Raw genomic sequence first — 25,555 nt, 5'->3', positions numbered from 1 at the left:
AGGCTGTGTTTATATTTAGTCATGGCCTGCAAGTTGAATTAACATGCAAAAAACACAGGGTCGTTTGTTAATATCTTCAAGAACCGAAGAACCATTACCTATAGAGTAAATAAAGGTGGCTATGTATACAAATCTTTTTTTCTTTTCCTTTCCCCCATTTCACTTCAAGAAACATGATGATAGAACCAATTACAAGGGAAACTCATTTGCATATTGTTTTGTTTGAAATCACTGCAAAACTTGGTCATCTACTATACTTGACCTATGTATACACATACACCAAAAAAGGCCTTCTATTTCTCAAATTGCGGAGAGGTAAGGTCAAAGTACGAAGCAAAGAATTTACAAAATCAAAGGAGATGCTAACAAAGATAAGTAAATGGTCACCTCTTCTCCCTTACTTCAGCCACGGGTACGTAAATAATAGATGAATCACTTGAAGTAAGGGAGAAGAGGTGACCATTTGCTGATGAATCACTTGAAGTAGTTGCATTGGTTTTGCCAAATCTTCGGCATGGAAGTTGAAGTAAAGATTGCCGAAGTTTCTCCACTCTATTTTTGATTCGACAGTAGCTCCTGCTTGAAGCATATCAACCCTATTTTTGCTGTTCAGTTTCTTCTTAGACTGTTTTGCTTTCTCCCTTGGATGTTTTAGGCTCTCATCATCACCAAAATCTACTGGTGTCTTCTGATTGCAGGAAATAAGGTATCAGCGCACAAAATGAAGATAAATATGCATGAACATAATTGCCTTAGAAAGTTCAGAAAATACTAAAGAACGGCCTCAAACAATTCTTGTATCATGTTAATAATCCATGCATGCTAATTATCTTCAATTTATTGAATCCCGACAAGCAAATGTAACACAAACAGAGCATTGATATTTTACGGTTTTTTAGGAAGTTTAAACACAAATGGAATACAGAAGTCAATGGGCAAATCAGGTCCTGCTGGTAATACTCGTGAAAATAAAGAATTGCTACACTTGAACATATCGTTGAAAGCCAGCATAAAGTAAGAATGGGAAAATACAACATATTACCTTTCTCGTGTCTTTCAATGACTGTTTCCTCTTCCTTTTCATCAGCAAGTAGTTGTTTCTTCTTCTAGTATATTTTTTAAAAATCATAATCGTTTGTGATGTCAGGTTATCCTCTGGTGCCATTTGATCAGCATTTTCATCTGATGCAGTTTCGAACACAGTTTTCTTTTGAATGGAACCGGCATCCTTAGAAAGTTTAGATCTTTCTGCCTGCTATGTTTGATGGTTAACAAACTCAACTTCAAACTTAATGAAAACTGTACACACCGAGTAATGCATCAATGGTATCGGATCAATGCAAATTAGAGAATACATGAGAGAACAAAGGATTTCAAAAGAAATGAACAGTTGTACAAGGTCTTAATGGACTGCGAAGGCATATTGCTAAGGAGATGAAGATTTCAAATGAAAGAAATGATGAAAAAAGAACGGAAGATAACAGAACATGAAAAATTTAATGCAAATTCAATCAGGAACTGCCTTGCCTTTCTGACTTTTAGTGCCAAGTAGCGCGTATTCTTGAACCATTTATTGACCTGCAAATGGAAAAATAAAAATGTCACCTAAGCATGTGGGTAATCATGCTCAACAAAAAAAGGTCTAATTGCTTCCAATTTCTGTTTCCACGTGAAAAGTCAACGAGAGGCTCTTCTTATCCTAATATTCTTAGTTTCTAACAAGACAAAGGTAAACTTAACCATACAGTTACCTTCTCAAATTCTAGGCCTAGCTGCTTGGAAAGACTCTCTCTTACAGCTCTGGCAGGAAGTTCATTCTCGGCGAAAACGAGTCGAAGCTTCTACATAGACACATTAGAAACAGAGAATTGGCACATCATTTGAATAGTGAGAACAATATTAAAAATAATGTACAATACCTCAACCACATTATGTGGTAGTCTGAGAATGGATCTTTTATCCTTGCCGGATGGGGACTCTTTCACTTCTTCTAAAACGTTTTCATTGGTTTCTCCTAGAGTCATGAGGGTACTGGCAGCATCAGCCTCCTTTCGTTTCCGCTTTCTTTTTGTGGGATCCCAGTCTTCATCTTCACTAATTCGTTCACTTTCAAGAGCATTCTTTCCAAACATTTCCTAAAGACAGGAAAGTCAACTATTGAAAGCAAATTCAAGCAAAGAATGAGGAGCTCCTCCAGGAGATACCAAATATTTGGAAGGGAAGGACCTAAGACCCAAAAGTCTGTGGTCAATCAAGTTGAGATAGTTGAAGCTATTTGTATTCATGTGTATAGAATTACTTCACAACAAGAGCCTTCACAGCTGCCATGTGACTCAAAATGAAAATTATACTCCGTCACAAATTATTGATGATTTTTTTTTTTGAAAAATGGCTTATTGGATGTTTTTGGTGCTGGCACAAAATATTTTTCACATTGCAATGGTTTCTCTCCAGAAAAAAGTTCAATGAATTTTAAATCCTCACATCATATAATTTTGTATAGTTTACAGATGCTCGCTGTCTGGGACGGCATAGAATTTCACCAGCCTTAATCTCATCTGAGTCTAATCCGTTTAAAATAAGAGAATCATCCAATGATTCCTTTGTTGTATCTTCATATCTTCCTGGGGAAAGAAGCGCTTCATCCTCAAGTGACCCGAGAAAGCTGAAATTATATTCAGAATCATCATCATCAGACCCAGATATACAATCGCTATAACAGTATTCAATCCTTTCCGGATTTTCTGGATCATAGTCATCGTCTTCAGAGTCATCTGATGGCCAGTGTTCTTCATGACATACAACGGAATTTCCACCATCAGGTAATGCAGCTTCTACATTGAACACATCCTATTATGATTCAAACAAAGTTATCCTATCAAATTATAGAATAGAATAATGAAAATAGATTTCATCTCTTTTTACAAACAATCAACCTGCCAATTACTGTCCATAGAAAAGTCGGTACCAAGGTGAGCATTTGTGGCTTCCAATACTTCCATCTTACTCAAACAAAATTTGCAAAACCATCCTTCATCTTCTGAAGGAACTGAAATATCAATAACTTCATTACATGAGCACACAAAAGAACATTGAATGATTCCAGATGTGTGATGTCCCTCAAAGGGGAGACTTGATCCCTACTAAAACGATAACATAAGGAGCAAAAAAGCTCACTATTTTCAGTTGACAAAGGAGGATCAAGACACTTTTGGTGAAAAGCACGATTGCATGTCCCATCACAAAGTATAATGTCGTTGTCAGGCAGAGCTTCTCGAAACTCGCATTTGGAACATATTGTCTGAATTTGAAACAAGCATACTGAATTCCTAATTTTAACTGAAGAATAAATAAAATGGATTCTTTCTGAACATAAAAAAATCCAATTTCAAGGAATACTAGCATGATATTTCTCTTCGATAAAATGATATTTAGAACCATAGATGTGTAAACCACTAATCAAAGTCATGCTTGCACTATACCAGTTAGCTAGCCAATTCATGGGTAGTTGAAAATGTAAACACTGGATGAAACTCCATTACAAATTACATATAGGAAAAACACTTACATGTTCGTGATGAACAGATCCATCAGGAGCTATTTTTGAGTTATGAATGCATCCAACAGAACTGAGCAAATCCAACTTACGAATAACTTCATGTATCCCCAGCTTGCATTTCAATATCTGCTTCTTTGCTCTTTCTAATTCCTTTTCTGGTTTAATCTTCTCTCGGCTGAAGAAAAATGTCCATTCATGTTAGCAGCGTGCAAGTCATGATGTTTCATGCACTAGGAATAACTGATAATCCACAGTTTGTCATGATATGTGTAGAGGTTAACTCACACAATCAACACCCCAAATATTTTCGAAGATAACAAATTTTTTTAACGTTATAAATTGAACTTTGTAAAAAACTGTATACAATATTCTCTATATATGCATTGTGACTCAAGATAATTCGTTCTAGACTGGACTGAATAAAAATTGTTGGGTACTAGAACCACTGACGGGCTGAAAATGCTATCCTTCACATGCATTTTATGATGCCCATTCAAGTTTCATTTTACAAATACATTCATGTGCCTCCCATCTACCACACCAAATGTCTATTGTACAAACCATATGCAACAACTTAGATGCATAGATTGGTTGGCCTCCTTTAGGATGACATGCTTTATTTAAAGCTTAACGTGATAAAATGCATCCGAAGCACTCAAAATATAGAGTATAATCTGCAAGTAGGCACTTTCTCAAAAAATCACATGACAAAGATTTTATACCTCTGACCTTTCCAACCTTCTGCAGAATAAGCATCAATAAGATTTTGCTCCAGCTTTATCTTTATTAAAAGATATCTTGTCCCCCTTTGCAATCGAGAAGCTTCGTCAGGCCCCAAATGATCATTTCCCTTCTTCCCATTCTTCCCTCGGTTAGATTTTTTAGACTTCACATCTTTATCATCTGACTTCACACTCTCTTTCGTTCTAAATGTTGCAATTTTAACTTTCAGATCACTCATGGCAGGTTGCCTCTTGGAGGATTTGGTCTTATGCACAGTGGTTTGACCAAAAAACTACTTCAAACCCCCATTTACATTGTCTTCACTTAAGCAGTTACTTTTTTTCTTGGATAATGATGAATAAGTCTTGTCCTTTAGTTTAAATTTTGGTTTCTTGCAACGTGAATTTCTCTAATCATTATCATTGTTGTGCAACTTTCTCTTCGAGTTCTTTCCTTGGCCAGTACCAGCATATTGCGCATATCATTCAAACAATCATCAAACTGCCAAGTCATAACAGGAAACAGAAACTTAACAAAAAAAAATTACATTGGGAAAACTCAACTAGTAGTACCATAAAAGGCAACTAACAAGAAGCATCGGAGATTGTACACCAATTCCATTAGACCCCATTGTAACTTCATCACACCAATTCCAATTCAAGAAACCTGATCAACCCATAAAAAAACTCCAAACATATACTAAATCAGGCACAAAAAATTAATCAACAACAAATAAGAACACATCGTTGATCTTAATAGAAGAAATGTACAAAGCTCCGACGATCGAGAAATTCAATAAAATCTCAGATTGACCTCAACCAAGATATTCCACTAAAATGCTAAAGAAACCAAATTGGATTGCTCAATCAAAAGGAGGGTACGTTTGAAAAGGGTAGAAAGAAAGAGGTGTCACTTCAGAAGCAGATAAAACGGAAGATCTGCAAGTGGACTGACCGATGCCATGTTTTTATGTATTCATGAATATATGTGTCAATACTGATGGGGAAATGATGAATAACATTGATTGATTGTATTGGAAACTATTCGAAATCCAAATTACAAGTTCAAGATTCATGTATTCGTGAAGTTTGATGCATCATGTTTTTTTTTTTTTTTTGTATATATTATCCTATATCTATATTATCTATTTATACTATATATTAAGGCTGAGTCTAATAGTGACAAAAATATACATCAATTTTTTCTTCCAGCTTTGTCTTTGTGTGCTGTTAATATTATAATTTTGTTTTTCGTTTTTTGTTTGTTTTTTTAAAATTTTAACAAACATTTTTATTTTTATTTTTATTTTAAATTTCAAAAATTCAAATAGTACTTTAGTCCATCGATAATTTATCAAATTTCATTTTATATTCTTAATAATTATAACAAACACTGTACTTAAGCACCACATGTGCATAGTACCTAATTATATTATTAAATGTGAGACTCTTAGAATAACTCATTAGAGGACAACACAATATTAATCTATATCTATACTATATATTAAGGTTGGGCCTAACAAAGCAAAAATGTACATCATATTTTTCTTACAACTTTGACCTTATGTAATATCAATATTACACTTTTGTTTTTGTTTTTTAAATTTGAACAAACACTTTTATTTTAATTTTTTTAAAATATCAATGATTCAAATAACACTTTAGTCCTTCGATAATTTGCAAATTTCATTTTAATACCTTAATTATAAAAAACACGGTAAAAAGTTGGACTTATTTAATTGTTTTTTTAATATTGCTAATGTTAAATGATAAATAATGTTAAATGTACATCAAAATCTTTAGGTTGAACTAAATACATTTTTTGACATTTTATAGGTGTACCTTAGACTTCAATTCCTGTACTTAATAGAACTCCGTTGAGTCATTGAAAGTCTATTGACATTTTGAATATCTATAAACTTTTTAGAGTTTTTAAAAGTTAAGTTTGAATATCACGTAATTTTTTAAAACTGTACACTAAACTTTTATATAGTATAAAAAAGTACTTCTAAACTTTTAAACTCAATAACAGTCTAGAACCAAGACACCCACTTACTTTCCCTTCTTGTAACACTAAAATTTTGTCACTGGTCTCTTTTAATCACTTCAAAATGGTTCAACAATTGAAAACGATTGATCATTCGAGACGTGGAAATTAAACTCATATATGATATATATTTTAAATTACATAAAATTCGGGAAATGTTATACACAAATAATTATCAGCGTTTACGATGAATCTGCCATGCAGCTTTGCCACCTCATTGACAAACTTGAAAACTCTACATATATAATTTCCAAATGCTAATGTTTGATTGAATCAAATTAAATTTGCAATGATTGGAGAATATCCTATGACTTCCAAACAGCTAACAGACAAACAACTGTGCCATGCAATATACCTGCAGCTCATATATATCTTCATATAAGTATACAAATACATATTATTGCATACAGAAAATATATTTTCACAGTCAAACTTACCAAAAATAGAGATTAGGAGAGAACGAAGGAAGAGAGAAACGCAGAATCTGATGGCTTATTTTCTTGTAATCATATCGAAATAAGTATAGGGTATGAGAACAAGAGAGGAAGAACACAACAAACCCTTTTCTTCCCTCTATATCTCTCTCTTGATCTCTTCATTTCTTCTGTATATTGGTACATAATTCAGCGCATATATTTTAGTGGAAATATTTGATTAATTTTTCTTTCATTAATTCACTATTGATGGAAAGCTTTAGAAAAGCCTATGGAGCCCTCAAGGACTCAACCACGGTCGGCCTCGCCAAGGTCAATAGTGAATTCAAGGTAATTATGGGTACGGGTGCGTGTGTTCGCCTATATTTGTTGTGGGAATTTCTTCATGATGGGTTTTTGGGTTTAAATTTCCTTGCTGTATTTCATGTATTGCGATACATTTTCATGGTTTGGCCTAGGATTTGGATATTGCAATTGTCAAGGCAACTAATCATGTTCAATATCCTCCAAAGGAACGACATGTTAGAAGTGAGTGCATTTTGTTTATTGTTTTGTTCTAAAACTTACGTCCTTGTATTCTACGGTGGAATGAAATTTTCACATTCAATTGTCGTTTTAAGTCATGCAACTCACCTTGTTGAAATTTCTTTAATGTGCACCGATGTGATGGCCTGCCAGTGTACACATGAATTTGTCTTCCTAAGAAAATGCCTTTTTTGTTGGCAATCAAGAAAGTATTGTATGCTTTCTTCTTTTGGTGAATGTTTTGGTGATTTACTTCTTACTTGATTTTTTCTCAGAGATATTTGCCGCAGTATCCATATCACGTCAGAGAGCTGATGTTTCCTACTGCCTTCATGCACTTTCAAGAAGATTGGGAAAGACCAGAAATTGGATTGTAAAGTTTCACCACTCATTAGGCTATTTTCAGTACTCCTTTTGATTTCCTGATTTAATTTGTCCAACAAGAATCCATGTTTACAAAACATGCATTTTACGGATTAGAACAACTTGTACAAATGTGTTCTAAGATATAAATTCGATTACATGATGCTTTGCTAGTATAAAGCTTAAGTTCATATCAGTCTCCGGAATGTAATTCGAGACCAAACCATGCTTACGTACGCTAATGACCCGAGTGCATTTTTCAGGTGGCCATAAAGACTTTGATAGTTATCCACCGGACGTTAAGAGAGGGAGATCCAAGCTTCAGAGAAGAATTATTGCATTACTCCAAAAGGGGACATTTGTTTCAAATATCCAACTTCAAAGATTACTCTAGTCCTTTAGGTGTATTGACGTTTAGAATGGCTCAATAGAGAGAATACAACCCCCCTTTTTTAACATTTGGATTGGTTTTGTTATGCAGCTTGGGATTGTTCTGCTTGGGTTCGAACGTATTCGCTCTTCCTCGAGGAGCGACTAGAGTGTTTTAGAACTTTAAACTACGATATAGAGTCTGATAGAGTCTCAAAATCAGCTCCTGGAGTAACTAAGGTGTCCATATTCATTTCTACCAATAGCAGAAGTCGCAATTTTTTCAACTGACTGCATATTATTCATTATTGTCTATCGTTACTCTATCAGGCTTATAGTAAGACACGACTCTTGAACACTCAAGAATTGCTGGATCAGCTACCTGCGTTGCTGTCGGCAGGACCATGGCAATAAATGCACATGGCTGGCAGCAAAGCTGAATCAAATAAAAACGTGGCTTGGCCGGAAGCAAAGTTTCGTAAAGAAATTGAATACGCGTTTTTAACGCGTGTTCACACGGTCAGGGGCTCTATAAATAGAGCTCCTCCCTTCATTTGGAAATTATCCCTTCTTCGAGTTTTCTCTCATCTTATAAGCATTTAAGTGCTTAGTTCTATAATATTTGTGAGGTGTTTTGTTCTCCTGTATTAAGAGAGTGTGTGTTCTCTTTGGAAACACAGTGAGTGAGTTGTACACCATAAAATATTATAGTGGAATTCTTTTCATCTTACCCGTGGTTTTTACCCTAATAATTTTTAGGGGTTTTCCACGTAAATCTCGGTGTCCAGTTTATTCTTTATTTTCGGTTTTTACTATCTCAAATTCCGCACGTGGGACCAACAAGTGGTATCAGAGCCTTGGTTTAAAATTTCTTAAAATTCTGAGTATGCTCTGTGGTTGCAGTCTAGACTGATTTTCCACATCAGAAAAGATTTTTCGAGATTTTTTATTTAAGGCGGGATTATTTTGTCCAGTCTATAAAATTGTTGTAGACATAATGGCGGGAAGGTACGAGATAGCAAAGTTCAACGGAAGCAATTTTATGCTGTGGAAAATAAAGATACAAGCAATTTTAAGAAAGGAGAATTGCTTGGCGGCTATTGGAGATAGACCGGTGGAGATTGCGGATGATGGAAAGTGGAATGAGATGAATGATAACGCTGTTGCCAATTTACACTTGGCTATAGCTGACGAAGTTTTGTCAAGTATCTCTGAGATAAAAACAGCCAAAGTTATCTGGGATACTCTGACAAAGATGTACGAGGTCAAGTCCCTACACAACATGATTTTCCTAAAGAGAATGCTTTATACTCTTCGGATGGCGGAATCCTCATCGATGACCGACCATATCAACACACTAAATACTCTATTTGCCCAACTCACTTCCATGGGGCATAAAATAGGGGAAAATGAACGTGCAGAGCTTCTACTTCAAAGTCTACCAGATTCATATGATCAACTTATCATCAATATTCTTATGGGCTTTCTAAGATTCGACGATGTCTTAACTGCGGTTCTCGGAGAAGAAAGCCAGCGCAAGAATAAGGAAGATAGGTTGGTATCCTCGAAGCAGGCAGAGGCGTTACCGATGATAAGAGGAAGATTTATGGACCGTGACTCCAGTGGGAGCCAAAGGCGAGGTAGATCAAAGTCGAGAAGTAAGAAGAAAAATATTTACTGCTTTAAATGTGGCGGTAAAGGGCACTTCAAAAGAGAGTGTACGAGTATCGATAAAAGTTCTCAAGGAAATTTGGTCAGTACTTCAGGCAGTGGTGAAATATTATTCAGCGAAGCAGCAACTGTTGCAGAAGGCAGACACAAATTTTGTGACACATGGATTATGGATTCAGGAGCGACGTGGCACATGACGTCTCGGAGAGAATGGTTTGATCATTATGAACCAGTCTCAGGAGGATCTGTATTCATGGGAAATGACTATGCCTTGGAAATCGCTGGGGTCGGTACTATAAAAATTAAAATGTTTGATGGAACCATTCACACCATACAAGAGGTACGACATGTGAAAGGACTGACGAAAAATCTTTTGTCCTTGGGGCAATTGGATGACATCGGGTGCAAAACTCGGACCGAGAACGAGATCATGAAAATTGTGAAGGGCGCGCTTGTGGTTATGAAGGCGGAAAAGGTTGCTGCAAATCTGTATGTTCTTTTGGGAGAAACACACAAAGAGGCAGAACTAGTTGTTGCATCAAATGGTTCAGGAGAAGAATTAACTGTGTTATGGCATAAAAAGCTTGGGCATATGTCAGAACGAGGGTTGAAAATTCTCTCAGAACGGAAGCTGCTGCCGGGACTTACAAAAGTGTCACTACCCTTTTGTGAGCATTGTGTTACCAGTAAACAACACAGATTAAAGTTTGGCACTTCTACTGTAGTAGCCCGAATTCCAAATTGGGTAATTAACGGAGTATTGGTGATTAAGAAGGTTTAATGTGTAATTTTGACCGAGTCATGATCGGACGGACCGAAGATGGTTCGGAAGCACCGAAGAGGTCGGAAGGTCCGAAGTGAGTTCGGTGGATCCGATCATTAGGTGTCAAGAGTTGATCGACACGTGGGAGTTCGGACGTTCCGAAGTGTATGATCGGAGGATCCGATCATGAGCTGTCAAGAGCCAATGGACACGTAGCGTTCGGACGTTCCGAAGTGTTGTTCGGAGGATCCGAACATGGCCTATAAATAGTGCTCGGATTTCTCATTTTTGACTTGCCATTTCTTGAGATTGAGTCTTTAGTGAGAGATTTGGAAGGTTTCTAGGGTTAGTTGTTGGTCGAGCGATAGCTAAGAGCTGCCAGGAGTAGTAGCGTAGCGGCGTCTGAGTTACGAGGCAATCGACATCAAAGGGCTGTCGACGGACGAAGGTAAACCCTAAACCTTTGGTAGTACTAGGGAGTACTGGTTTTGCTAGTCGAGCATGGTAGTATTGATTGAGTATGCTTTTGATGCGTAGGCTTGTTCTAGACCTGATTAGCGGTGTTGCGTAAGGCTAGGCTTGCTGTGATAGAGGTACGAAAGTACTATCCGAGATATCCTGGTTGAGTATACATTCTTATATGTGTTGCATGATTATGTGGTGCATTGATATATGTCATATGATGCATGCTATTATGTCACGTTTATTACTGCACGTTGCATTTCATGTTGAGCCGTATCTTCTTCGAGATAGCCTTTACTGTTGAGCTGTATCTCTTTCGAGATAAGCTATATCTTGGGGCCGCTCAGCCCTGTCTTGTGGACGCATGGACACCGAGAGTACACAGTGGCCGACGGGTCGGGAGGGCTTCGGTGGTCCGGGACATTTTAGGTCCACGTCTGTCTTGTAGTGGATGCAGTGACCCAGAGGTGTACCGCGCGGCACTATCCACTTGGCGCCTCTAGACTGAGCATTGTTGAGATCCTTTTGTGACTCCTGTTTCTTGACTACCCCGGTATCATGATCATAGCATGTGCATTTCATATAGGTCTGTATACTCATACTTTTGTACTGGGCGTTCTTATCGCTCACGTCCTCGGTTTTGTTTATTCTTGGACACCCCATTCCCACGGGGCAGGCCTCAGGTTGGACAGCTCAGGAGGAGCAGGAGGAGGACGTTGAGTAGCTGGTTGGTTTAGTTTATCGGTATTGTTTTGATTCGATATGGTTGTATTGGGTATTTTATTTTGAGTTATTCTAGACTTCGATTGGGTTGTATAACCATTATTTTGTTGACTTTTCCGCTGTTATCTCTGATTATTGTTAATTAGGTTAATTGCATGCTTAGTTCTTGCCTAGTAGGTGATTCTGGAACGGGTCACTACATTTATGGTATCAGAGCATGCATACGATTTTGGGATATAGATTTCTGTTTTGGGATTTCCGTTGACCAATTTACTAGTTCCTCATTCTATGTTGTAGCAATGGCTGACCACTTTGGTGATGAGAGTAGTCAGGGAAGTGTAGGTCGTTGGGGTGACCAGGACGATTTGTTAAGCGTCATAAGTTACCGCATGTTTCTCTAGATGTCATTCTTTCCGTTTCTACTCCGATGGGTCATTCGGTTTTAGCCAAGCGTCTAGTGATGGGTTGTCCCTTAGATTTTGAGGGTAATGATGTTGTTATTTCGTTTTGTTCATTCTCTAAACTTGATTTCGAGGACGAAATCTTTTAAGGGGGGGAGAATGTAGTAGCCCGAATTCCAAATTGGGTAATTAACGGAGTATTGGTGATTAAGAAGGTTTAATGTGTAATTTTGACCGAGTCATGATCGGACGGACCGAAGATGGTTCGGAAGCACCGAAGAGGTCGGAAGGTCCGAAGTGAGTTCGGTGGATCCGATCATTAGGTGTCAAGAGTTGATCGACACGTGGGAGTTCGGACGTTCCGAAGTGTATGATCGGAGGATCCGATCATGAGCTGTCAAGAGCCAATGGACACGTAGCGTTCGGACGTTCCGAAGTGTTGTTCGGAGGATCCGAACATGGCCTATAAATAGTGCTCGGATTTCTCATTTTTGACTTGCCATTTCTTGAGATTGAGTCTTTAGTGAGAGATTTGGAAGGTTTCTAGGGTTAGTTGTTGGTCGAGCGATAGCTAAGAGCTGCCAGGAGTAGTAGCGTAGCGGCGTCTGAGTTACGAGGCAATCGACATCAAAGGGCTGTCGACGGACGAAGGTAAACCCTAAACCTTTGGTAGTACTAGGGAGTACTGGTTTTGCTAGTCGAGCATGGTAGTATTGATTGAGTATGCTTTTGATGCGTAGGCTTGTTCTAGACCTGATTAGCGGTGTTGCGTAAGGCTAGGCTTGCTGTGATAGAGGTACGAAAGTACTATCCGAGATATCCTGGTTGAGTATACATTCTTATATGTGTTGCATGATTATGTGGTGCATTGATATATGTCATATGATGCATGCTATTATGTCACGTTTATTACTGCACGTTGCATTTCATGTTGAGCCGTATCTTCTTCGAGATAGCCTTTACTGTTGAGCTGTATCTCTTTCGAGATAAGCTATATCTTGGGGTCGCTCAGCCCTGTCTTGTGGACGCATGGACACCGAGAGTACACAGTGGCCGACGGGTCGGGAGGGCTTCGGTGGTCCGGGACATTTTAGGTCCACGTCTGTCTTGTAGTGGATGCAGTGACCCAGAGGTGTACCGCGCGGCACTATCCACTTGGCGCCTCTAGACTGAGCATTGTTGAGATCCTTTTGTGACTCTTGTTTCTTGACTACCCCGGTATCATGATCATAGCATGTGCATTTCATATAGGTCTGTATACTCATACTTTTGTACTGGGCGTTCTTATCGCTCACGTCCTCGGTTTTGTTTATTCTTGGACACCCCATTCCCACGGGGCAGGCCTCAGGTTGGACAGCTCAGGAGGAGCAGGAGGAGGACGTTGAGTAGCTGGTTGGTTTAGTTTATCGGTATTGTTTTGATTCGATATGGTTGTATTGGGTATTTTATTTTGAGTTATTCTAGACTTCGATTGGGTTGTATAACCATTATTTTGTTGACTTTTCCGCTGTTATCTCTGATTATTGTTAATTAGGTTAATTGCATGCTTAGTTCTTGCCTAGTAGGTGATTCTGGAACGGGTCACTACATCTACTGCCAGGAGCAAAAGCATATTAGAGCTGATTCATTCGGAGGTTTGGCAAGCACCGGTTGTGTCCCTAGGAGGAGCGAGATACTTTGTCTCGTTCGTTGATGATTTCTCTAGGAGATGTTGGGTGTATCCAATCAAGAAGAAATCAGATGTTTTCCAAGTCTTCCAAGATTTCAAAGCGCGGGTTGAACTTGATTCTGAAAAGAAAATCAAGTGTCTGAGGACTGACAATGGAGGAGAATATACCAGTGACGAGTTTGATGCATATTGTCAACATGAGGGCATCAAGAGACAATTCACGACGGCTTACACACCTCAACAGAATGGAGTGGTGGAGCGGATGAACAGGACCTTATTGGACAGAACAAGAGCTATGTTGAGGACTGCAGGTCTAGAAAAGTCATTTTGGGCAGAAGCAGTCAAAACCGCTTGTTATATAATCAATCGTTCTCTTTCAGTGGCGATTGATCTGAAGACTCCGATGGAGATGTGGACCGGGAAGCCGACAAATTATTCTCATTTGCATACATTTGGAAGTCCGGTGTACGTTCTGTACAATGAGCAAGAAAGATCGAAGTTGGATTCGAAATCCAGAAAATGTATCTTCTTGGGTTATGTTGATGGAGTAAAGGGGTTTCGCTTGTGGGATCCTACTGTTCACAAGCTTATCATCAGCAGGGATGTTATCTTCGAGGAAGATAAAGTAAAGGGAGACAAAGACACACTGAATTCAGAAACTACTATATTTCAGGTGGAGAATAAGACAGACGAAGGTCAAGTTTCTTGTGAAGCAGTACCGGAGCACGAAGAACAAGAACATATTGAGTTTGAAGTTTCCAATGTGAGGCAGTCAACTCGAGACAGAAGACCACCAGGTTGGCTTTCAGATTATGTCACTGAAAGCAACATTGCATATTGTCTATTATCAGAGGATGGTGAGCCATCGAGTTTCCACGAGGCTACTCAAAGCTCGGATGTATCCTTATGGATGATAGCAATGCAAGAAGAGTTGGAGGCTTTAGACAGGAATAAAACTTGGGATCTTGTTACACTACCACGAGGAAGGAAAGCCATTGGAAACAGATGGGTCTATAAGATCAAGCGTGATGGCAATAACCAAGTGGAGCGGTATCGTGCTAGGTTGGTGGTAAAAGGGTATGCTCAGAAAGAAGGCATTGACTTCAATGAGATATTTTCTCCTGTGGTTCGGCTTACAACAGTCAGAGTGGTGCTGGCATTGTGTGCGGTGTTTGACCTACATCTAAAACAGCTAGATGTGAAAACGGCATTTCTTCATGGAGATCTTGAAGAAGAAATCTATATGCTCCAGCCAGAAGGTTTTGCGGAAAAAGGCAAAGAGAACTTGGTTTGCAGGTTGAAGAAATCTCTGTACGGTCTCAAACAGGCGCCGAGGTGTTGGTACAAGAGATTTGATTCCTATATCATGAGCCTTGGATACAACAGATTGAGTGCAGACCCTTGTACGTATTTCAAGAGGTCTGGTGATGATTACATCATTTTCCTGTTGTATGTGGACGACATGTTGGTAGCAGGCCCCAACAAAGATCAGGTCCAAGGATTGAAGGCACAGTTGGCTAGGGAATTTGATATGAAGGACTTGAGACCAGCAAACAAGATTCTAGGGATGCAAGTTCATCGAGACAGAAGTAACAGAAAGATTTGGCTTTCCCAGAAAAATTATTTGAAGAAAGTCTTGCAACGCTTCAACATGCAAGATAGTAAGCCAATATCGACCCCTCTTCCTGTTAACTTCAAGTTATCCTCCGAGATGTGTCCTAGCAGTGAAGCAGAGAGGGTGGAGATGTCTCGAGTACCGTATGCATCAGCAGTGGGAAGTTTGATGTTCGCCATGATATGTACAAGACCGGACATTGCTAAAGCAGTGGGAGCAGTTAGTCGTTATATGGCGAATCCTGGACGAGAGCATTGGAGCACTGTCAAGAGGATCCTTAGATACATTAAGGGTACCTCGAATGCTGTATTATGTTATGGAGGATCAGATTTTACACTCAGGGGCTATGTCGATTCAGATTATGCAGGTGATCCTGATAAGAGGAAATCTACTACTGGTTATGTGTTTACACTTGCAGGGGGAGCAGTAAGCTGGGTTTCAAAAATGCAGACAGTTGTGGCGTTATCTACAACAGAGGCAGAATATATGGCAGCTACTCAAGCTTGCAAGGAGGCAATATGGATTAAAAGGTTATTGGAGGAGATCGGACACAAACAAAATAATGTTCCTTTGTTTTGTGACAGTCAGAGTGCCTTGCACATCGCAAGGAATCCAGCCTTTCATTCCAGGACGAAACACATTGGAGTACAATTTCACTTTGTGCGAGAAGTAGTAGAAGAAGGAAGCGTGGATATGCAGAAGATCCATACAAAGGACAACATAGCTGATTTTCTGACCAAGCCAGTGAACACTGATAAGTTTGAGTGGTGTAGATTCTCAAGTGGTCTAGTGGAAACGTAAGCAGCAGGGAATGGCAAGATTGAAAGGATGTGTGGAGATGTGTTTGATTCTCAATCAAATCTCCAAGTGGGAGAAATGTCGGCAGGACCATGGCAATAAATGCACATGGCTGGCAGCAAAGCTGAATGAAATAAAAACGTGGGTTGGCCGGAAGCAAAGTTTCGTAAAGAAATTGAATACGCGTTTTTAACGCGTGTTCACACGGTCAGGGGCTCTATAAATAGAGCTCCTCCCTTCATTTGGAAATTATCCCTTCTTCGAGTTTTCTCTCATCTTATAAGCATTTAAGTGCTTAGTTCTATAATATTTGTGAGGTGTTTTGTTCTCCTGTATTAAGAGAGTGTGTGTTCTCTTTGGAAACACAGTGAGTGAGTTGTACACCACAAAATATTATAGTGGAATTCTTTTAATCTTGCCCGTGGTTTTTACCCTAATAATTTTTAGGGGTTTTTCACGTAAATCTCGGTGTCCAGTTTATTCTTTATTTTCGGTTTTTACTATCTAAAATTCCGCACGTGGGACCAACAGTTGCAACAACTTCTGTATCGACTTGTCGGTTGCCAGGTAGTATTGCTGTAACGAGTCCTCCCAAATCAATTTCACCTCAAATTTACATGGGGCGTTAAATCTTGGATGGTTTTGAAAATTTTTCAGCCTGAAGGAGCAGCCTGTCACAATTTCCTCATCCAATATGCATTGGCCTTGGTATGATTTATGCAAAAATTATATGTGCTACAAAGAGAACAGTGTATATTTTCGTGAGTGAATTAACTAACCCTTGGTTGCAGCAGGTTTTGAAAGAGAGCTTCAAGATATATTGCGCCATTAATGATGGGATTATTAATCTTGTTGACATGGTGATGATCTTATATTTCTCTCACAATTGAAAAAATATTCAATGGATCCAAGTTTGTTTAGAGTAGAAGTGAGAAAACAATTTGTTTTTCATGCAGTTTTTCGAAATGCCTAAACATAACGCAGTTAGAGCTCTTAGCACATACAAAAGAGCTGGACAACAGGTCAGTTTCTACTATCTTTCCCCTGGTCAGATCCCCGAATCAGTCGAGGTGTATGAGTCCAGAAGTTACAAACTTATTTTCTTCCATTTGAGAAGATCTTTAAGATCTACAGTAATATCAGCTCGTGACATGGGCATTCATTTCAGGATCTATGTAAGAATAATATTTTCCTGATATTCCGCTGTTGATTTCTGGTTCTGTGTAGACAGAAAATCTAGCCGACTTTTACGGGTTCTGCAGAACTCTGGACCTTGCTCGAACTTTTCAGTTCCCCATTTTAAGACAGGTCTTTTTTCTTGAAAAAGATGGGTTTAAAAGTCAAGAATCGTTGATAATTCCATAATACTTGCGTTTGATGAATGTTTTAATCAATGAACAGCCTCCACCTTCATTTCTTGCAACTATGGAGGAGTACGTAAGGGAAGCACCTCAGACAGGTTCTTTGTCTCATAAGAGACTGGTGAGATTTACGTCACTTTCATTTCTATCTTATTCATCTCATGTAATTCTACTCAATTTTTCGTTCTACAGAGAAAATTTGAGCTAAGTAACCAATATGTTTTCAGAGTGAATATGTACGTAGCATTTAAAAAATAACTTAACTTACAGTTTTACACTGTCCTCTTTCCTTCTAATTTCGGGCTTTTAAAGAAACAACAATTATAATTAGTGTGACCATACACCAGGAGTATCGCGAGACAGAAGAAGAGGCAGAAAAACCCGAAGAAGCAGCTCCAATCGAAAAACAAGGCGAAGAAGTCGAAAACAAGGACGAGATTGTGGAAATACTTGAAGAACCGGAGGTAATTAAGATTGAAGAAGAAGTTGAGCCACTGCCATTAGCCCAAGAACCTGTTGATCTACTGGTATGGTTTTCCCCTTCAATGTTTCGTTTGAAGGTTACAGGACTTATGGGAGACTCATAATTTTCTAGCTTCTTCTATGTAAAACTTTTGCAGGGTTTGAATGAAATAAATCCGAAGGCCGTGGAACTAGAACACAGCAATGCATTGGCGCTTGCAATTATTCAACCTGGTAACCAATTATTACCGCTGCTTTTCTTGTACCATTGGATTCAACTGCTCGTAGGCTTTTTAAATCTTCTGATACACTTGATTCTAGATATTATATACATTCACTTGTATTGTCATATATGCACGAAATATGGATGATCACTAATGCTGAATATTGTTGCTATATATGTGTGTGTGTGTGTTAATTTCAGGGAGTGATCCGCTGTATTCGAATAGTAATGCCTTGATGGAAGTAGGAAAGAGTTCTGGATGGGAATTGGCTTTAGGAACAGCTCCGAGCTACATTAACAAACCCCAACCACCTGAAACCAAAATGGTATATTACTTTGATTGCATCATTTGGAATACATCAACATTTGAATACAAAAAAAATCTTGTGTGTGTACATTCATGAAATCGAATTATATTATAAACTAGATTGATCCTACTTCTACACAGGCTGGAGGGTTCGACAAGCTGTTACTTGACAGCTTGTACGAAGATAACTCGGGCAGGAGGCAACTGCAGCTGCACAACGCAGGTTATGGGTACGAAATGGCTGCACATAATGCAGCATTCAATCAACTACACGATCCTTTCGCCATGTCCAACAGCATTGCGCCTCCAGCAAATGTGCAGATGGCATTGATGTCTCAGCAAGAACATATTATGATGATGAATCAACAGCAAATGATGCAGCAGCAGCAATATAATACAATGATGGTGCCGCATAATGGGTATGCAGCCCAGTATTATCAGCAGCCGCAGCAAATGGGAACTTCTAATCCATTTGGCGATCCTTTTAGCCATCCGCAGAGTACGTCGCAGCATAATGGAAACCACATGTTGATATAGAGATCGAGAGTTTATTGGGTTTTTTTTTTTATTATTTGATTTTTTGGGAGGAAGATGGTTTGTGGAAGTTAAAATCACGAAAACATGCAGACATTCTTGCGTTTTCATTGTACCTTCCATACCGCATAATCTGAGTGTATAAACTAAGAGCCAATATTGTAAAAACTATATAGATTTACTGTGAATGCCACTTATCAGGGTCGATTTGTGTTATAAAATATCTTATCTTAGTAACCATATTGCATAAAATTTTATTCATTAGAGTATCTCTGTAATATCAAATTCCAAAGCCTTTGTAGCATCTTGCTTATTATTATTATTATTATTTTTGAAAAAAACAAATGGCCGTGGATTTTCAAAAAATATAATTCTCCCGAGAACGCACGACACTTGTATCCTATACAGATTGAAAATAGCCTAATAAAAAATCATCTACAATCAACAGAAAAAATAATGGATTGAGGGATCGACATCACAAAACCTTCGGACCAAGACGTCGTAACGAAGAGATGATGGTTCCAACACAACATAGGAAAAGCATTGAAAGTTTGTTCCAACAGATATTCAACATTCCTATCTATGGGGCTTATGTTTTTTTCCTGAAAAATTGGTCATTAGCAGAGATACCGCCCCTCCGTCCTGCATGTTTGTGCTAATCTTCTAATGCTTTCTTACGAGAAATATTAAGTTGTATTCGATGAAAGGGTATTTACAAGGCTGTTCGTATAAATTCGAATCAATAAACCAAATCTATATGATGCCCAGAAGACATTGTTTTGCTAAATGAAGGAGGAGAAGGAACTACACAGAATGCATACACATTTAAAATACCTCACACAGTCACATATCAGATAAAAAATGGCTGATTTTTCGAAGTTCATTGAGTGCAACCGTGGCCGTGACTCGTTCTTCGCTGGAAAAACCATTCTTTAAATTCTCTGGTGATCCCAGCTGATCCCGATTCAGTTGGAGGGCAGATTCAATCATCTGCAGGACCAAATGAAACCAGTTAAAAAATGAACTGAAGCTCAAGGAAAGACTGAATCTGATATCCAGGATTAGAAAATAAAACACGGCAGTTCTTAACTGCAGAAGATCAGATTCATTTGATACCTGGATGGATTGACCAAGATTCCTCAAGCTGATCATCACACTCTGGGTGACTGTATCTCCGTGGCTGGTGCTACATGAGCCATCATATTCATCTGACATAAAAAAAGTAGCATCTTTTTCCTGACCACTACTTGCACTGTTGCAAGTTTTCGCAACTTCAGTTGGTGGTGGTCTCTCGAATATTCCACCATTGACATTTCTTCCAAACTTCCATAACCATGGAAATTTACCAGATAGAATCTTTATTGGTTTTACCACCACAGCTGATTTTTCCATGGAATCCTCATTTTGCTTAAAACTTGGAGAGTGACCAATAGGAGGTTCTGAGACCGGACGAGGGGAGTTTGTTCCACAAGACTCAGGATCATTGGTCTTAGCATCATTTTCATCAACAGGTGAGTTTGATGCAACACTACTTCTATCCTGTTCATTTTCCTGATCACTATCTCCATGAATAGGACTTTGTGGTTCAAAGTAGTCAGAAGAATTTTCTTCACTTGCAGCGTCGCTCAATGCACTGCTAAGCTTTTGATCAGTAGCATTTTGTCCTTTAGTCTCCACGGGATTCTCGTGGACTGCAACTTCATCGCTTCCAACAGATTCTTTCTCTTCATCTGATCCGAGCTCTCTGACTAGATCCTCCAACAAACTTCTCTTTACAGATGGCTTCAAACTTTTCGTAGTTTCACACTCTACTGATGGAGACGGGTCTGATTCGATTCTGGATAGGCGCAATCTTACTCTCTCGGACCAACCCTTTTTGCTTTTCACGACTTGTTTTTCCGAATTATTTTTCTGGCTTTCTTCCTCCTTGTGCAGAACTTTCCATTTCTCTTCCCAGTAGCTCTCATGAACCATCTTCCAAGGAGTTCTTGGAGAACTTAAATCTAGAGAAAGACTATGGCCCCGAGTAACTACTGACTTCCTACCACCAAATAAGTCGTGTTGAATTTGCAGGGAATTTACATTTGAATCTATTGTCAGTGCTTGCAACGAAACTGCCTTTGCTATCAGTTTGACAAGATTTATGTCATCAGGAAAATTCAACAATCTCTGAAGGCAGGCAGTTGCATTCTCAGCAGCAAGCAATGAAGACCTTAAATTAAGTACCATTGAAACCGCAAAAGCAGAAATGAATGCTCCCCTATGCGAGTTCAGGATTCCACTATTGGACTCTACATCGAGACCAGCTGATTTGTTCAGTTTGGTGTTTTCCCGAGAAAAAATTTCATCCCAGATCACCAAAAGGTTTTCCAAGGAAAATTCACGACCAAATAATACACGTAGCCATCGTAGTGCAAAATATTGTGGTTCTACTCCTACTTCAACAAGGTGACTGTGAAGAGATGAATCGACTATGGATAGCAAATGATACAGTGCAGTGGAAGCTTCGATTACAGGGGGAAAGCCAGTATGGGAATTCACAAAAGGAGAAGGAGAGAAAAATTCGGTCATGGCAACTGCACCACCAGCCCCTTTCATCAAAGCATCAAACATCGAATAGGCATCATGTTCCATAAATTTCTCGGATAACACAACGCCAAGTTCACCTTCGGTTCCATAAGCATCACTTAGTAAAACAATAGTTTGTATCTCAGGATCAAGTTCACTCGGGCCATTAGCTTCCACAAAACTGTTTTCTAAACCATTTTTATATTCCACGGATTCCGAGAATTTCTTGAAGTCAAAATTATATGTTAAGCCATTGTCATGAAATGTAAGGCCATCAAATTTGTCAGCAAAATGGTCTTCGTAAAGCTTTCTCACCGCCAAGAGCCGCTCCACATCAACATGAAGAACATACATCAGGGGAGCCAAGAGTTCATGCATACCTATATATGAAGATACAGAGAATCTACAAACATAAATGATTGATAAACAGAACAATTTTAGAATCTGGAAAATAATCATCACAGTCATTATCTCGAGGTTAAAAAACAATGCCAGACAATCAGCTATACATCCCCAGTCCCCACAATAGTTCTGGATAATAGGTAGAGCCACCTTCGCTGCCAACTGCTAAGCTTCCATCGTTTCATTGGGACATTGTACCATAATATATATGTGTGACTGAAACAGAAGCAAGAATAATGTGCAAATAAAATTCACTCTACCTTGTCTGTAGCCGTACTCCGGATTTTTAAGACACCAAAATAATAATATCCGTCTTAGCATTCCTTGACATGCACTTGTCTGAAAATAGCTACCTCTGTCAGGGTATAAGCGTGTCAAATCTTTATCAAGCATTCTCTCTAATTCAGCATTTCTGAAAAAGCGACCCCACATGCTGTCTGCAATTAAAACATGAATAACATCATTAAAACACATTTTTGTAAACTTAATAATTAATCGTTCAGGTTCCAAAAATAGCTCAAGTGTAGAAAAGTGAAATATTGTAAGAGGCAGAAATTCAGAGAGGATAACCAAATCGGGAATTTATACAAGTCAAATTAATCTGTAAAATGATCATAGAGTGACAATTTGTGTAGTCGAGAATAAGAATGAAATTGTACCTGGGTTTTGTGATAAAGGATTGTCCATGGCAAGATCAGGAGAAATTCCACCATCCTTTACCACATGCGGGTCAACTAGAAGTTTTCTCCTCAGAGAAGCATACCTGTTCAACATTAATCACATGTACAATAACTATTCTAATAGAACCACGAGTTTCTTTTCTGTTGGTACAATCTGAGTTTCTTTTCTTCTGGTACAATCTCACTTCAACCAAGAAAGAGAACGGTTTATCAAATAAAATTTACCATTCGGATGATACGACGTATAAGACACAATCCAAAAGATTTGAGCTCTACCAATACCGGGAACTCATGAAGGGAACAAAAACTGGAGCACCCTTGCAACCAAAATGAATCGCAATCATAAAACCAAGTATCCCTCTTCGCAACACAAACTATTGTGAGCAACAAAATCCAAAATTAGCCAAAAAACTATCTAAATAATAATGTTCCTATCTTGGATGCCGAAACTTGTATTTAAAAGGGAAAAAAGGATGCTCATGGCCCCGGTTCAGTCAACCTTAAAACCAGTCAGACTAATAAATTTCCAATCAATGATAAAAAAATACATTAATTAAACTATGTGCTCTGCATATTAGAGGTAATCGTATTCGTATTCACCTTCTACGAGAATTGGCGCTAACCCGGCGAAGATCGTCTATCGATGACGAAAGGGAAGAGGATAAAATCCCCAAATCCATGCGCCATCGGATCCCTCTAAAATCTCTAAAAAGACGCAAACCTCCAGAACACGATGCCGTTTCATGCGTCGCAGTCTCTATTGGAACCAGCGACATGACCTCTCCTTCTATTCCCCTTTTCACCATCAGTTCAGCGGCCCAACTCTCACAGACCTTGATCACAAACCCCCTCGAGTCATTATGTAATAGCAAAAAGTGGGAGTCCCATAAAAAAAAAAAACTTCACCCCAAAATTTTGAAAAATGCAATCTTTTGCTCAGAAACTGATAACTAACTGAGAACTACTACAGGATCCTAAAGAACGCAATCGACCCAAACCCATGGAGATCATCATTGCCAATAATCGCATTTTATGGAAACCCATTTGAAGGAAAAATCAAGAAGATGGTGACTCAAAAAACAACGAATTTTTGGGGGACGCTGTTACGCAATTGTGAAGGGAGAAAATCCCAAGAATTCAAGGGTTAGATGCGCGAAAAAGAATAAACTTCTTAAACAAAAAGATCAAAGGGACCCAAAATCTAGAGCGCTGAACTGAAGGAGACGCCTCGCCAATTCGGGGAATTTGAGAGAGAGAAGGTAATATGCTGCTTGTTAGCGGGTCCTGCGGATGATATATATATATATACTGGTAACCTTAAACACACGCATGCAGACATGTACGACGCTTATTTTTATGATAGAACATCGAGTAAGATATTTATCGCATAAAATTATCGGAGTGAGTCTCATGTGAGACCGTCTCACGGATCATAATTTGTGAGATGGGTCAATCTTACCCATATTCACAATAAAAAGTAATACTCCTAGCATAAAAAGTGATAATTTTTCATGGGTGACCCAAATAAGAGATCCGTCTCACAAATAAGACCCGTGAGAGTGTGAGACCGTCTCACACCAGTTTTTGCCAAATTATTGTGTAACGTTGTATTACAAAAATTTGTGTAATATTTTTTTATCTTTTTCAAGAGTGGATATTTTTTATATTATATATATATATATATATATATATATATGAAAAATACTAAAATTAATAAATTTGAAATCATAAATTTTTTAATTTTTTTTTTTGAGACGCTTAATATTTATTTTTTAAGTACCATAATTTTTTTAAAACAAATTGTATTTTATACTATTTTTTATTTTAAGATTGTGGATCTCATTTTATATTGTTGAGACTTGAGAACTAATACCATTAGGATAGGACGGTATATATTATCATCTATAATATTTTCTTACAGTCGAGAGATTTATTAACTAACTTTAGGATCATTTTATGTTTTTTTTATAAATAGAAAATAGTTATTTTCTCAATTACTTTTGCATTTGAGAGAGGGATTTTTGGTATTTTAAAAATTATATCATAAGACCATACTTAGTTATTGTAGGTTTCTCACCATTCATAGTTTTAGTATATATAGTATATTATAAAATAGTATGATAAATAATAAATAAAGGTTGAATAGGGCTTTACAATCTATAATTTGTATTATTATATTCAAATATAGTATGTAAATATATAATTTTTTTGTTTGTTATAAGTTCTATCCAATGTTAAAAATTGATTATTTACCAAAGTATTCTATATTAATCAATATAGAGTCATTGATCATATCAGATAATGTTAAACATGGTCATCAAGCAAATCGAATATGATATCCACATATCATCCTATTTACATTTTACACTCCAAAAATTTAATATATATATATATATATATATATATATATATATATATATATATATATATATAAAATATTCGAGTCAATAATACAGAAGGGGGTGAGCAATTATATAAATAAAAATAATAATTTTACCAAACTTTAATTCCTTCACATCTTTAATTAAAATGGTCCCACCACTTAGTTTTATAATTTGACACCATGATGGTCACAATCTCGCATTTAATGAGGCCACCTTAATTTGTATTCATTAATAAGAATACATTTTTTGTTGCGATTGAAATTGACCAACACGAAAACGACAACAAAAATTATGTCGGAAATGCATATAATGCAATTAGCAGGATCAGATGGATAAGATTAAAAAAAAAATAGATCAAATGAATAAGACAGGGAAAAATATTGCACAAGTGAATTTTGACAAGAATCATAGAATATCGCATTTTTTTCACCCGGTTTTAAATGTAATGTTTAAACTTCTCAAAATTTGGGCCAATCACGTGTTTAAATTCCCTTTTCGACGTAAAATTTTAAA

At 37.9% G+C, this 25,555-nt stretch overlaps 3 protein-coding genes across 10 annotated transcripts; 1 reads left to right on the top strand and 2 right to left on the bottom strand.

Annotated features, from left to right (window-relative positions):
- Positions 1 to 135: 135 nt before the first annotated feature.
- On the bottom strand, positions 136 to 5,372 carry LOC140805117 (pathogenesis-related homeodomain protein-like). Of its 8 annotated transcripts, none has more exons than XM_073161318.1 (11): positions 4,282 to 5,371; positions 3,569 to 3,734; positions 3,178 to 3,301; positions 2,937 to 3,064; positions 2,485 to 2,850; positions 1,920 to 2,135; positions 1,752 to 1,841; positions 1,528 to 1,578; positions 1,043 to 1,252; positions 479 to 688; positions 137 to 387 (listed from the first exon to the last, which is right to left on the bottom strand). In XM_073161318.1, exons 1-11 carry the CDS (start codon positions 4,518 to 4,520, stop codon positions 343 to 345), a joined length of 1,845 nt encoding a protein of 614 aa, XP_073017419.1. In that variant the 5' UTR covers positions 4,521 to 5,371; the 3' UTR covers positions 137 to 342. The 8 variants fall into 8 exon arrangements, with proteins under 8 accessions (XP_073017417.1, XP_073017419.1, XP_073017413.1 ...); XM_073161312.1 differs by having other exon boundaries at positions 137 to 688; positions 4,282 to 4,783; positions 4,855 to 5,370; XM_073161311.1 differs by having other exon boundaries at positions 137 to 688; positions 4,282 to 4,783; positions 4,872 to 5,370.
- A 1,489-nt stretch (positions 5,373 to 6,861) lies between these two features.
- LOC140806037 (putative clathrin assembly protein At5g57200) lies at positions 6,862 to 19,207 on the top strand. The gene is made up of 16 exons (XM_073162469.1): positions 6,862 to 7,092; positions 7,221 to 7,290; positions 7,563 to 7,660; positions 7,914 to 8,052; positions 8,132 to 8,259; positions 8,350 to 8,410; positions 16,657 to 16,688; positions 16,779 to 16,829; positions 16,916 to 16,981; positions 17,078 to 17,143; positions 17,349 to 17,429; positions 17,523 to 17,603; positions 17,830 to 18,009; positions 18,103 to 18,178; positions 18,369 to 18,493; positions 18,616 to 19,207. The coding sequence occupies exons 1-16, from the start codon at positions 7,012 to 7,014 to the stop codon at positions 19,009 to 19,011; spliced, it is 1,731 nt and encodes a 576-aa protein (XP_073018570.1). The 5' UTR covers positions 6,862 to 7,011; the 3' UTR covers positions 19,012 to 19,207.
- Positions 19,208 to 19,441: 234 nt separating this feature from the next.
- LOC140804326 (uncharacterized) lies at positions 19,442 to 23,941 on the bottom strand. The gene is made up of 5 exons (XM_073160268.1): positions 23,259 to 23,941; positions 22,638 to 22,741; positions 22,239 to 22,415; positions 20,125 to 21,956; positions 19,442 to 19,998 (listed from the first exon to the last, which is right to left on the bottom strand). Exons 1-5 carry the CDS (start codon positions 23,462 to 23,464, stop codon positions 19,852 to 19,854), a joined length of 2,466 nt encoding a protein of 821 aa, XP_073016369.1. The 5' UTR covers positions 23,465 to 23,941; the 3' UTR covers positions 19,442 to 19,851.
- Positions 23,942 to 25,555: the final 1,614 nt, after the last annotated feature.

The sequence above is a fragment of the Primulina eburnea genome, chromosome 11, assembly GCF_022965805.1.
Source record: "Primulina eburnea isolate SZY01 chromosome 11, ASM2296580v1, whole genome shotgun sequence".
NCBI classification, from domain to species: Eukaryota; Viridiplantae; Streptophyta; class Magnoliopsida; order Lamiales; family Gesneriaceae; genus Primulina; species Primulina eburnea.
This window is presented reverse-complemented; position numbering and strand designations above follow the sequence as displayed.